Here is a 12,257-nt window from a genome sequence, read left to right on the forward strand (position 1 = left end):
TGGAGAAATGGGACAGTCAAGCTCATGGACTAAGCAGATGCTAATGGAAGCATTTTTTGGGGAGATGCAGTGCTGAACCATTGGTATTTGGGTAGATCCAGCACATTTCCTTGGAGGCCTTTTCTAAGTTAGCTGCAGTTATTTACTGCTGGAATCAAGACAGACCTTCTGTTACATGCAACATGGAAACACAAACTTAGTTTTCAAAATCAGATTCATTTTATTTTCATCCATGTATTGGCACTGGCGGTACGAGCTGGGAGTCTGCAGAAAGAGCAACAGAAGAGCCCATCCCAAGCATCTCATTAAAAATCACTCAGTGGATCATTTTTGGTTTTGCCAGTCTCATAGCTGGTAAGACTGGGCCCATTGTTCTGATAAGGCAGGCTTTGGAACACCTTCAAGTGTACACACTCGTCGGTGCTGTTGCTGATGGAGACCTGAAAGACAAGGAGAATGGGACAGCCATGGACTAAGCAGATTCTCATGAAGGGATGTTTTGGGGAGATGAAGTGCTGAACCTTTGAATAGCTACAAAGTAAAAATTAAATCACACACGGTATCATTCAATACCCTAAACCTGGTCTGTAGAGACTATCCCATTTCATAGCACATGTGTGAGCAGAAACAGGCTTGTGTGTCCAAATTAGGGTGTTCCTGGTGATCAGCAGAAATCGAAATTTTATCCCTGATCTCACAAGGCCAAATTCAGTGCTGCCATAAGAAGGTGTCACTTCCACTGGTTTCTCCAGGAGTTGCACCTATTTATGCCTGGCCAGAATTTAGGTCATATTCTTCATACCTCAAAGTTATCCTTCCCACTCAACCCCTTCATCTTCTGCTTTTGCACATAACCTTGGGTATCTGAGTGAAGTAAATGAGAGTTTGCTCTACAAAAATCTGATTGAAAACGTTTGGGTTTAACTATCAGTTTTTCTTTCCTAAGGCAAAGTCTCATTGACTTCACTCAGATCCCATGCCTAGGCTGGCAGTGAAAGAGTTAATCCTATTCACCCGAGGAAGGCCAGAGCTGTAGGCAAAGACACTGGGGGAGGGGGCAAAGAAAGCTGAATGCTGGGGTGAAGCAAGCCAACACCCTCACAGGGGCTGGGTGAAGATTTTTCAGACAAATATTTTATTCACCAAAAAAATGCAGTTTCAAATCTAGCAAAACTATTTGTGAGTTTTTGTGAATTTTGACTGCCTCTCAAATCAAAAAATATTTGTTTGGAAATGCTGACAAACTGTTGCAATATTTCCAAATTGATTATTTTTGATTTTTGGGGGGAGAGAGATTTGCAAAATGGCCAGAGGAGGAGATGGTGGTGTCCCACCTTATAACTTTTAGTCCAAGTGGTTGGGGGTACTCAGGTGGGATATGGAAGACCTGGGTTCAATATAATCCTCATTTGAGGTGCAGAAGGGAGTTGATTGGGGTCTCCTGCCTCTCAGTAGAGTGCTCTAACCAGCAGGCTATGAGGTATTCAAGAGGCGGTTTCTCTGTCTCGCTTATTGAAGCTGTTCCACTGTTCCACTCTCAAACAAACACACATACTGTTTTTAAAATTGCTCAGAGGAGTTTGAGGTGTATACCACAGAATCCTCTCAGTAACACTCCCCAAAATCCCCAGGCTGGCCATGTGCCTACTGGGCTGATCATGGTGAAGAGGATTCTATGTCCTCTCAGGGCCTGGAGATGGCAGGATGAAAAAGCCATTGTTTTGCCCGCCTGCCCAAACAACAGCTAAAGGCAGCTCTAAGGGTGAGAGCTGAGAAAGCAGTTGGAGAGTCTTGAACGGAGATCGCCCTCTTGGCAATCCTAAAATTTTACAATATACAGCTGAAAGAGTTCAGAGTAACAGCCGTGTTAGTCTGTATCCGCAAAAAGAAAAGGAGGACTTGTGGCACCTTAGAGACTAACAAATTTATTTGAGCATAAGCTTTCGTGAGCTACGTGAGCTACAGCTAAGGTGAGCTGTAGCTCATGAAAGCTTATGCTCAAATAAATTGGTTAGTCTCTAAGGTGCCACAAGTCCTCCTTTTCTTTTAGCTGAAAGAGTGGGACTCATGCTTTATAAATACTAAGATCAGATTTAAATGAGATTCACAAAACAAGCTGTTTATCTTTTCTATTTTTGTTGTGAAATCGCATCCAACAGGAAGTAATCCCTACCTTGATTAAAAGTCATATTGGAACCCTTTCCTGCAACGTTTGCTCACTATTTGAACATCAACAACTAGGAGGAGTGGTAGATACGCTGGAGGGCAGGGATAGGATACAGAAAGACCTAGACAAATTGGAGGATTGGGCCAAAAGAAATCTGATGAGGTTCAATAAGGATAAGTGCAGGGTCCTGCACTTAGGACGGAAGAACCTAATGCACAGCTACAGACTAGGGACCGAATGGCTAGGCAGCAGTTCTGCGGAAAAGGACCTAGGGGTGACAGTGGACGAGAAGCTGGATATGAGTCAGCAGTGTGCCCTTGTTGCCAGGAAGGCCAATGGCATTTTGGGATGTATAAGTAGGGGCATAGCGAGCAGATCGAGGGACATGATCGTTCCCCTCTATTCGACATTGGTGAGGCCTCATCTGGAGTACTGTGTCCAGTTTTGGGCCCCACACTTCAAGAAGGATGTGGATAAATTGGAGAGAGTCCAGCGAAGGGCAACAAAAATTATTAGGGGACTGGAACACATGAGTTATGAGGAGAGGCTGAGGGAGCTGGGATTGTTTAGTCTGCAGAAGAGAAGAATGAGGGGGGATTTGATAGCTGCTTTCAACTACCTGAAAGGGGGTTCCAAAGAGGATGGCTCTAGACTGTTCTCAATGGTAGCAGATGACAGAACGAGGAGTAATGGTCTCAAGTTGCAGTGGGGGAGGTTTAGATTGGATATTAGGAAAGACTTTTTCACTAAGAGGGTGGTGAAACACTGGAATGCGTTACCTAGGGAGGTGGTAGAATCTCCTTCCTTAGAGGTTTTTAAGGTCAGGCTTGACAAAGCCCTGGCTGGGATGATTTAACTGGGAATTGGTCCTGCTTTGAGCAGGGGGTTGGACTAGATGACCTTCTGGGGTCCCTTCCAACCCTGATATTCTATGATTCTATGATTCTATGATCTTGCTTTAAGGCACTCAGAATTATACCTATGTTCTTCTTCAATTAGAACACTTATGCAATGATGGAAGAAGTGGGGGATTTTGTTGAGTACTGACCTTAATGAAGTAGTTTGTTCCAGCAACCACCTGAGTTTTATATTTTATGGCTACAAAGACTGGATACGTCTTGTTCTCTCTCTCTTCCAGCTGTGGCTTCACCTGTAGAAAAAAGAAAGAGGGTTAGGTGGAATAATGGGGTCAGCAAATCCTCTTCTCATTGTATGTCTACGGCCTCAGTTTCTTCTTCTCAGCTTGCACATAGACTGACATGCAGCACATAACATTTCCCTTCTTTGGGCCTTGCTTATTAACAAACAATTCAACTCAACTCAGATCTTGCAGCCTTATTCCCTAGGCTCCACAGTTCCTTGCAACCAGGCTTCACACCCCTGTGAAAACTAGGATTGCTGCCTGGCTTTACCTGAAATACCTCTCACCTGAAGCTCCTGTTTTCTGCAAACATCTCCCCCAAAACACCTGTCCACCCACTGACCTCAGAGTCTGTCTGACCCAGCTCCCTCTTAAAGGAGGCACCACCACCAGTATGCCATCACATGATACTTGGTCACTGTGATACAGAGGCCCATTGCTGCCAACTGACAAAAGGTTCGCTGTTCTCTACAAGCAACTCCTGTCTAGACCTGACAAACTCACTACACCTAACACACTGCTTTCATGGTATTCACCCATGAAGGTTAGCATGTGAGGTCTCTGTTGAAAACTTGTAACTTATCAAACCCATAATCAGTGTGAGATGTGTGTATGGGTGATATTTAAAGAACAATGTAACTGTATTGAAACTTATGCCTTTATGGCGGTCTTGGAGAGAAAATGAGTGACAAGGGAATAATATGTCTCGGTGACGTTCAATTCAAGCGGGAGGGAGTTGTCACCCATCCTGGGCTAGCCAATTATGTATTGCATTACTCATTGTCTGCCTTGGCACCAACCCAGAAAAATCAATTGAAAAAAACATCAAAGACAAACTAAGCATTGAAACCACTTGAATGTGAAAAGGAATAATAGGACATGGCTTGTTTGCTGAATAAAGACAAAAGACTGATTTGGTGTATAACAGGGTGGAGAAAGATGCTCTGTATACATTGACTAAGGAGGCTCCTTCATGAGCAGGGGTGCTTCATGAAAGATTGGGTCCTGGCTCCTTGGGGCTAGTAAGTGCAGCAAAAGACTGAACTGTGGGCTAAGAATCTACATGATTAGATAGGTTTCAGAGTAACAGCCATGTTAGTCTGTATTCGCAAAAAGAAAAGGAGTACTTGTGGCACCTTAGAGACTAACCAATTTATTTGAGCATGAGCTTTCGTGAGCTACAGCTCACTTCATCGGATGCATACCGTGGAAACTGCAGCAGACTTTATATACACACAGAGGATATGAAACAATACCTCCTCCCACCCCACTGTCCTGCTGGTAATAGCTTATCTAAAGTGATCATCAGGTTGGGCCATTTCCAGCACAAATCCAGGTTTTCTCACCCTCCACCCCACCACACAAATTCACTCTCCTGCTGGTGATAGCCCATCCAAAGTGACAACTCTTTACACAATGTGCATGATAATCAAGTTGGGCCATTTCCTGCACAAATCCAGGTTCTCTCACCCCCTCACCTCCCTCCCAAAAAACACACACACAAACTCACTATCCTGCTGGTAATAGCTCATCCAAAGTGACCACTCTCCCTACAATGTGCATGATAATCAAGGTGGGCCATTTCCAGCACAAATCCAGGTTTTCTCACACACACACCCCCACCCCCATACACACACAAACTCACTCTCCTGCTGGTAATAGCTCATCCAAACTGACCACTCTCCAAGTTTAAATCCAAGTTAAACCAGAACATCTGGGGGGGGAGGGGTAGGAAAAAACAAGGGGAAATAGGCTACCTTGCACAATGACTTAGCCACTCCCAGTCTCTATTTAAGCCTAAATTAATAGTATCCAATTTGCAAATGAATTCCAATTCAGCAGTTTCTCGCTGGAGTCTGGATTTGAAGTTTTTTTGTTTTAAGATAGCGACCTTCATGTCTGTGATTGCGTGACCAGAGAGATTGAAGTGTTCTCCGACTGGTTTATGAATGTTATAATTCTTGACATCTGATTTGAGTCCATTTATTCTTTTACGTAGAGACTGTCCAGTTTGACCAATGTAAATGGCAGAGGGGCATTGCTGGCACATGATGGCATATATCACATTGGTGGATGTGCAGGTGAACGAGCCTCTGATAGTGTGGCTGATGTTATTAGGCCCTGTGATGGTGTCCCCTGAATAGATATGTGGGCACAATTGGCAACGGGCTTTGTTGCAAGGATAAGTTCCTGGGTTAGTGGTTCTGTTGTGTGGTATGTGGTGCTTGGTGAGTATTTGCTTCAGGTTGGGGGGCTGTCTGTAGGCAAGGACTGGCCTGTCTCCCAAGATTTGTGAGAGCGTTGGGTCATCCTTTAGGATAGGTTGTAGATCCTTAATAATGCGTTGGAGGGGTTTTAGTTGGGGGCTGAAGGTGACGGCTAGTGGCGTTCTGTTATTTTCTTTGTTAGGCCTGTCCTGTAGTAGGTAACTTCTGGGAACTCTTCTGGCTCTATCAATCTGTTTCTTCACTTCCGCAGGTAGGTATTGTAGTTGTAAGAAAGCTTGACAGAGATCTAAACACCTACAAGATCAGCTGTGAGGCAGCATGGACTGCAACAGCTAGTGGGTCCCAAAAACCTCTGACACCCAGCACAAAAGAAATACTAATTTACTAAGGCTGCCAGAAAAGGACAAATACCCTCGGCTCACTCAACAGCTCAGAGTCGTTCTCAGTTTATCCTTTGTGGGAAAGTTAAAAAAAAAAAAAAGTTGGGGTCCTCAGGCCTCACTGTCTGAATATCTTACTCCATCCACGCAGCAGAGGTCGTTGGTCAGAGTTCAGTTCTGTGGTATGACTCATAGGGGGCCCCCCTGCCTTGCTCTTTCACATTGATGCAGCATCTTCTGCTTGAGTGTCAACTCTGGAGCAGCTGTTCCAGTGCGTCACAGGCTGCCACTCTCAACCCAAATGCTGCAATCACTATACTCCTCCCAAAATCCCAATACACCCACTCTTGATGAACTATTCTCCCAGTTCCCATGGAGCCTTTCCTTTCTGCTGATTCACCACACTACACCCAGGCGTCCCACTTCTTTGGAAGTGTTGAGTTAACCTTTTCCTTTCTGAGGCCCCCCCAGCATGCTATAAAAATTCCACAGCCCACGGTGTGCCACAACTGTTTGTCTGCATATCCAGTAGATTAAAAGCCAGGGCCAGCGGGAGAGGGTGGCAACCAGGCCAATTGCTTGGGACCCCAGGCCGCAGGGGGCCCTGCAAAGCTAAGTTGCTCAGGCTTCGGCTTCAGCCCCGGGTGGCAGGGCTTGGGCTTTGGCTTTCTGCCCTGGGCCCCAGCAAGTCTAATGCCAGCCCTGTCTCTGGTTTATTTAGGCAGACCCCCTGAAGCCTGCTTGCAGCCCCCCAGGTTGAGAACTGCTGCTTTAAATCATTCCAAATACATGACACTTTCCTGAAAGTAGTTCAGAAATCATACATATCTGCCCTCCAGAGGCGACACTCTGCTCTCACTTAACAGGGGAGTCAATTTTGGAACCTCAGTTGACCCGTGTGAATGAAAGCAGAATCTGACTTGAAGATTCACCTTTTGCGCCATATTTGCATCCACTGAAAACTAAGAATTGTGGCCTCATTTCTGACACATGCTGGGAGCACATTTAAACTTGGATTCTAAGATTTTTTTGGACACAGACCATCTGTTACGTTTCTACAGTGAGCATACACACAACAGCAGTAATATTTTGTAGTTCTATAGTGCCTTTCGAGGAAGAATCTCAATGTGCCTTACAAATAGGAATTAACAGTCCCCATGTGTGGAAGGGAAGTGTTATCCTCCACTGCCCCCCTCCATTTTACAGCTGAGGAAATTGAAGCACAAAGAGGCCATGTGATTTGACCAGGGTCTCACAGTGAGTCCACAGCAGAGCCAGGCAGGCCCAGGACATTTCCCCCTCACCCCCCAGCCCAAATAACCTTCAAGGGGCCCTAAATCATTGTCAGAAAGGCCAAAGTTATAAATCACAGGAAAATACTGACTTTCTTACACTCTTAAAATCCACGATTTTCCAGGGATCCAACTAGCTTCTGGACTTCTAGAAGGTTATTTGTTTACAGGGCCCCCGAAATACCCACTCTCCTCCTCTGCCCCCCCAGTGAATAGTGCTCTGTGGACACCAGAAAAGCAGAAAACAAATAACTCCCCTACCCCTATTAATTATGGTAGTTGGTTCAGGCTGGTCTGGCAATTTCTTGACTCATCACCAGTTTCAACACCTCTAACTGGGGTGTGACTCTTTGTGTTTAGGGAAGTGATTGTGAACACTGAGCTACACCCAAATATTTCCCAATATTTGCCTTAAAATTACCACACATTCTCCCCTGGTTTCATTGCAGCAATTCCGGTTTATCCCTAAGAGTGCAAAGGCAGCACTCTTTAATTCTTTTATTTCTCTATTGTTTATTAGAAAACTGAAAGGTTTTCTAACTGTTGAAAGGACAGAGGTAAGAATGCTGGCACATGCTGCCACCTTAACCCCTTCTTTTCCTTGTGTTTTACCTTTTATTTGAAGAAATATGACCCACCCTCCAAAATGAGCATGCATGTAGATTCTTTATCAAACTTTTTACAAAACCTACGTCCATTTAGCAATTAGTCTTGTTTCTAATTTTGCACCAGGAATAAAATTTCCTTTTTCTACATTATTCCTTTCGCATTTGTCTTTAAAAACTGGCAGATAGACCCCAATGAAAGATATGCCTAATCTTTAGAACAATTTCCCTTATTCCTACTTAAAGTAATGTAGTTCTTCACAGCCTTTTGTATTTATTGAAAATTAGCACCTATTGGCTTAAATTGTATTAGAGGCTCTTAATTTTAGTACAGTGTTTGAAGGACAAATAAATTAAAAAGTTTTCAGCAAAACATACAACACACAAAGCACCACTCATGCCTCCACACCCCACCCTGCTCTATTTCCCAAAGCAATTAAGCATACATTCAAGCCAACTTGTAGACTATTTTATAGATAAACCATTGTAAGGATACATTCAAAATAATTCTATATTATTATATAGATAAGTCACCGACACACACGCACATGTTCATACTTGTTTTTCAGCATTATTTTATACCAAAAACACGTACGTGTACACAGCCTAACTTAAAAGAAATCTAAGAATGTAAAATTGGTTAATACACCCGACCGTAGACAAAATGAAGATTTCGTTTGAACTATTTATGTAAAACAGCTGATTACTTTTGAGATAAGGATGCTGCTCATCCCCTTCAACACACAACACCAGCATCCACCCATCTGTCCTCCTTCCCAAAACAATTAAGCATACATTCAAGCCATCTTGTATAGATAAACTGCTATAAGCATACACTCAAGCTAGTTTTATAGAAAAGGCGCGCACACATTTATACTTGTTTTTCAGCATTCACAGACACACACACACCCCTCTAACTTACAGTGTATGAGTACCTACATGGGGAACAAAGAGTTGACAATTGGCTCTTCAGCCTACCAGAGAAAAGGATAAAATGAGCCAATGGCTGGAAATTGAAACTAGATAAATTCAGACTGGAAATAAGGCATACATTTTTAACAATGAGTAATTTACCGTTACAACAGTTTACCAAGGATCTTGGTGGATTCTCCATCACTGGCAATTTTTAAAATCAAGATTGGATATTTTCCTAAGAGATCTGTGTTAGGATATAGATATTCAGGCCTGTCTGTAAAGGCCTGTACTTTAAGAATTTAGGTGTATTCTTACCACTTGGCTAGTTAGAGGTATAAAAGAAAGAATCAAAATCACTGTCTGCCAGTGTTAAGGTCCTTCTCTTACTGTGACAGTCTGAGGCCCTGTTCTTAGGCTAAGGCCTTTGGCTAAGCGACAGAGGCAGCCATAAGCTGGGAAGCGACGGGTCACATCCTCACATTCCAAAGTAGTCACATTGAAAGAAGGTGCTATTGGGCTGTTAGGAATACAATCCTGTCCTGATAGTGCCTATCACCTCCAGAGAAAGGGAAGTGCCTAGAAGATGTAAAAGGAAATTGAGGTTGATAGTTTTCTGTCTGGTAAGAACTCACTTAAGAACTCAATAGACACAGCTGGGAAACTCTTATGTCTTTATAGATGTAGTTGTGAAATCCTCACTTCTGTATTGTTTTGTCATTATAGTTCCCACTTTGCTATTGTTTATTGGCATGGTCTCTGTCTGGTTCTGTGATTGTTTCTGTCTGCTGTATAATTAATTTTGCTGGGTGTAAACTAATTAAGGTGGTGGGATATAACTGGTTAGCTAATCATGTTACAATATGTTAGGATTAGTTAGTTAAATTTCAGTAGAATGATTGGTTAAGGTATAGCTAAGAATATTACTATATAAATTAGGGGCAAACAGGAAGTAAGTTGGGATTTGAAAATAAGGAAAAAGGAACTTGTATTTAAGCTTGCTGGAAGTTCACCCCAATAAACATCAAATTGTTTGCACCTTCGGACTTCGGGTATTGTTGCTCTCTGTTCATGCGAGAAGGACCAGGGAAGTGGGAGAGTGAAGGAATAAGCTCTCTAACAATCTGCTCTAGGAATTATTTTGAGGAAGTTTATGGCCTTTGTTACATAGGAGGCCAGACTAGATTATCACAGTGGTCCCTTCTAGCCTTGGAATTTATGAATTTAAAGGAAATCTAACAGTGTAAACTTGGTTAAATCACCCATTGTAGCTGATCTATAGATTATGTATTAATTAGGCCAAGTCAAGTGATTAAAAAAAATCACAATTAATCACACTGTTAAACAATAGAATACCATTTATTTAAATAGTTTTGGATATTTTCTACATTTTCAGATATACTGATTTCAATTACCACACAGAATACAAAGTGTACAGTGCTCACTTTATAGTTAATTTTATTACAAATATTTGCACAGTAAAAAACAAAAGAAATAGTATTTTTCAATTCATCTAAGTACTGTAGTGCAATCTCTTTATCATAAAAGTTGAACTTACAAGTGTTGAATTATGTACAAAAAAATAACTGCATTCAAAAATAAAACAATGTAAAACTTTAGAGCCTACAAGTCCACTCGGTCCTAGTTCTTGTTCAGCCAATTGCTCAGACAAACAAGTTTGTTTACATTTGCAGGAGATAATGCTGCCCGCTTCTTGTTTACAGTATCGCCTGAAAGTGAGAACAGGCATTCGCATGGCACTGTTGTGGCCGGCAACGCAAGATATTTATGTGCCAGATGCACTAGAGATTCATATGCCCCTTCATGCTTCCACCACCATTCCAGAGGACATGTATCCATGCTGATAACAGGTTCTGGTGGATAACCATCCAAAGCAGTGTGGACCAACACATATTCATTTTCATGCATGCATGTCAAAAGGCTGTAGCTGCAAAAGCCCAGTCATTGATCTCCTCACCTGGCTCCCTAGGACTTTCAGAGGGCATCTCTAATTCAACCCACGCAGTTGGTCACATGCTGGACCTAATCTTCAGTCGTAAGAACATAAGAACTGCCATACTGGGTCAGACGGTCCATTTAGCCCAGTATCCTGTCTTCCAACAGTGGCCAATGCCAGGTGCTCCAGAGGGAATGAACAGAACAGTTAATCATCAAGTGATCCATCCCCTGTTGTCCATTCCCAGCTTCTGGCAAACAGAGGCTAGGGACACCATCCCTGCCCATCCTGGCTAATAGCCATTGATGGACCTATCCTCCATGAATTTATATAGTTCTTTTTTGAACCCTGTTATAGTTTTCACCTTCACAACATCTTCTGGCAAAGAGTTCCACAGGTTGACTGTGTGCTGTGTGAAGAAATACTTCCTTTTGTTTGTTTTAAATCTGCTGCCTATTAATTTCATTTGGTGACACCTAGTTGTTGTGTTATGAGAAGGAGTAAATAACATGTCCTTATTTACTTTCTCCATACCACTCATGATTTTATAGACCTCAATTATATCCCCCCCTTAGTCGGCTCTTTTCTAAGCTGAAAAGTCCTAATCTTTTTAATCTGTCCTCATAGGGAAGCTGTTCCATCTCCCTAATCATTTCTGTTGCCTTTTTCTGAACCTTTTCCAATTCTAATATAAATTTTTTGAGATGGGGCCACATCTGCATGCAGTATTCAAGATGTGGGTATACTATGGTTTATATAGAGGCAATATGATATTTTCTGTCTTATTATCTATCCTTTTCTTGATGATTCCCAACATTCTGTTCACTTTTTTGCCTGCCGCTGCACATTGAGTGGATGTTTTCAGAGAACTACCCACAATGACTCCAGGATCTCTTTCTTGAGTGGTAACAGCTAATTTAGACCCCATCATTTTATATGTATAGTTGGGTTTATGTTTTTCAATTACTTTGCATTTATCAACATTGAATTTCATCTGCCATTTTGTTGTGCAGTTACCCAGTTTTGTGAGATCCCTTTGTAGCTCTTCACAGTCTGCTTTGGACTTAACTCTCTTGAGTAGTTTTGTATCATCTGCAAATTTGCCACCTCACTGTTTACCCCTTTTTCCTGATCATTTATGAATATGCTGAATAGGACTGGGCCCAGAACAGACCCCTGGTGGACACCACTATTTAGCTCTCTCCAGTCTGAAAACTGACCATTTATTCCTACCCTTTGTTTCCTACCTTTTAATCAGTTACTGATCTATGAGAGCACTTTCCCTCTTATTCCATGACAGCTTACTTTGCTTAAGAGCCTTTGATGAGGGACCTTGTCAAAGGCTTTCTAAAAGTCCAAGGACACTATATCCAGTGGATTCCCCCTTGTCCACCTGCTTGTTGACCCCCCTCAAAGAATTCTGATAGATTCGTGAGGCATGATTTCCCTTTACAAAAATCATGTTGACTCTTCCCCAACAAATTATGTTCATCTCTGTGTCTTACCATTCTGTTCTTTACTATATTTTCAACCAGTTTGCCCGATACTGAAGTCAGACTTACTTAGGGTGACCAG

The 12,257-nt window shown here is 42.4% G+C and overlaps 1 protein-coding gene across 3 annotated transcripts in view; it reads right to left on the bottom strand.

The window, feature by feature from the left end:
- Positions 1-215: 215 nt before the first annotated feature.
- MIX23 (mitochondrial matrix import factor 23) overlaps positions 216-12,257 on the bottom strand; it is a 61,918-nt gene continuing 49,876 nt past the window's right edge. For 2 of the 3 annotated variants that reach the window (XM_084626555.1, XM_084626556.1), the window contains 2 exons: positions 3,216-3,317; positions 216-440 (listed from right to left, as the gene is read on the bottom strand). In XM_084626555.1, coding sequence (XP_084482681.1) covers positions 306-440; positions 3,216-3,317 — 237 coding nt within the window. In that variant the 3' untranslated portion in view covers positions 216-305. The remainder of the gene's footprint in view (positions 441-3,215; positions 3,318-12,257) is intronic. The other variant, XM_084626554.1, reaches the window with a different exon arrangement.

This window comes from Lepidochelys olivacea (assembly GCF_965140295.1).
Source record: "Lepidochelys olivacea isolate rLepOli2 genome assembly, chromosome: 1".
NCBI classification, from domain to species: Eukaryota; Metazoa; Chordata; order Testudines; family Cheloniidae; genus Lepidochelys; species Lepidochelys olivacea.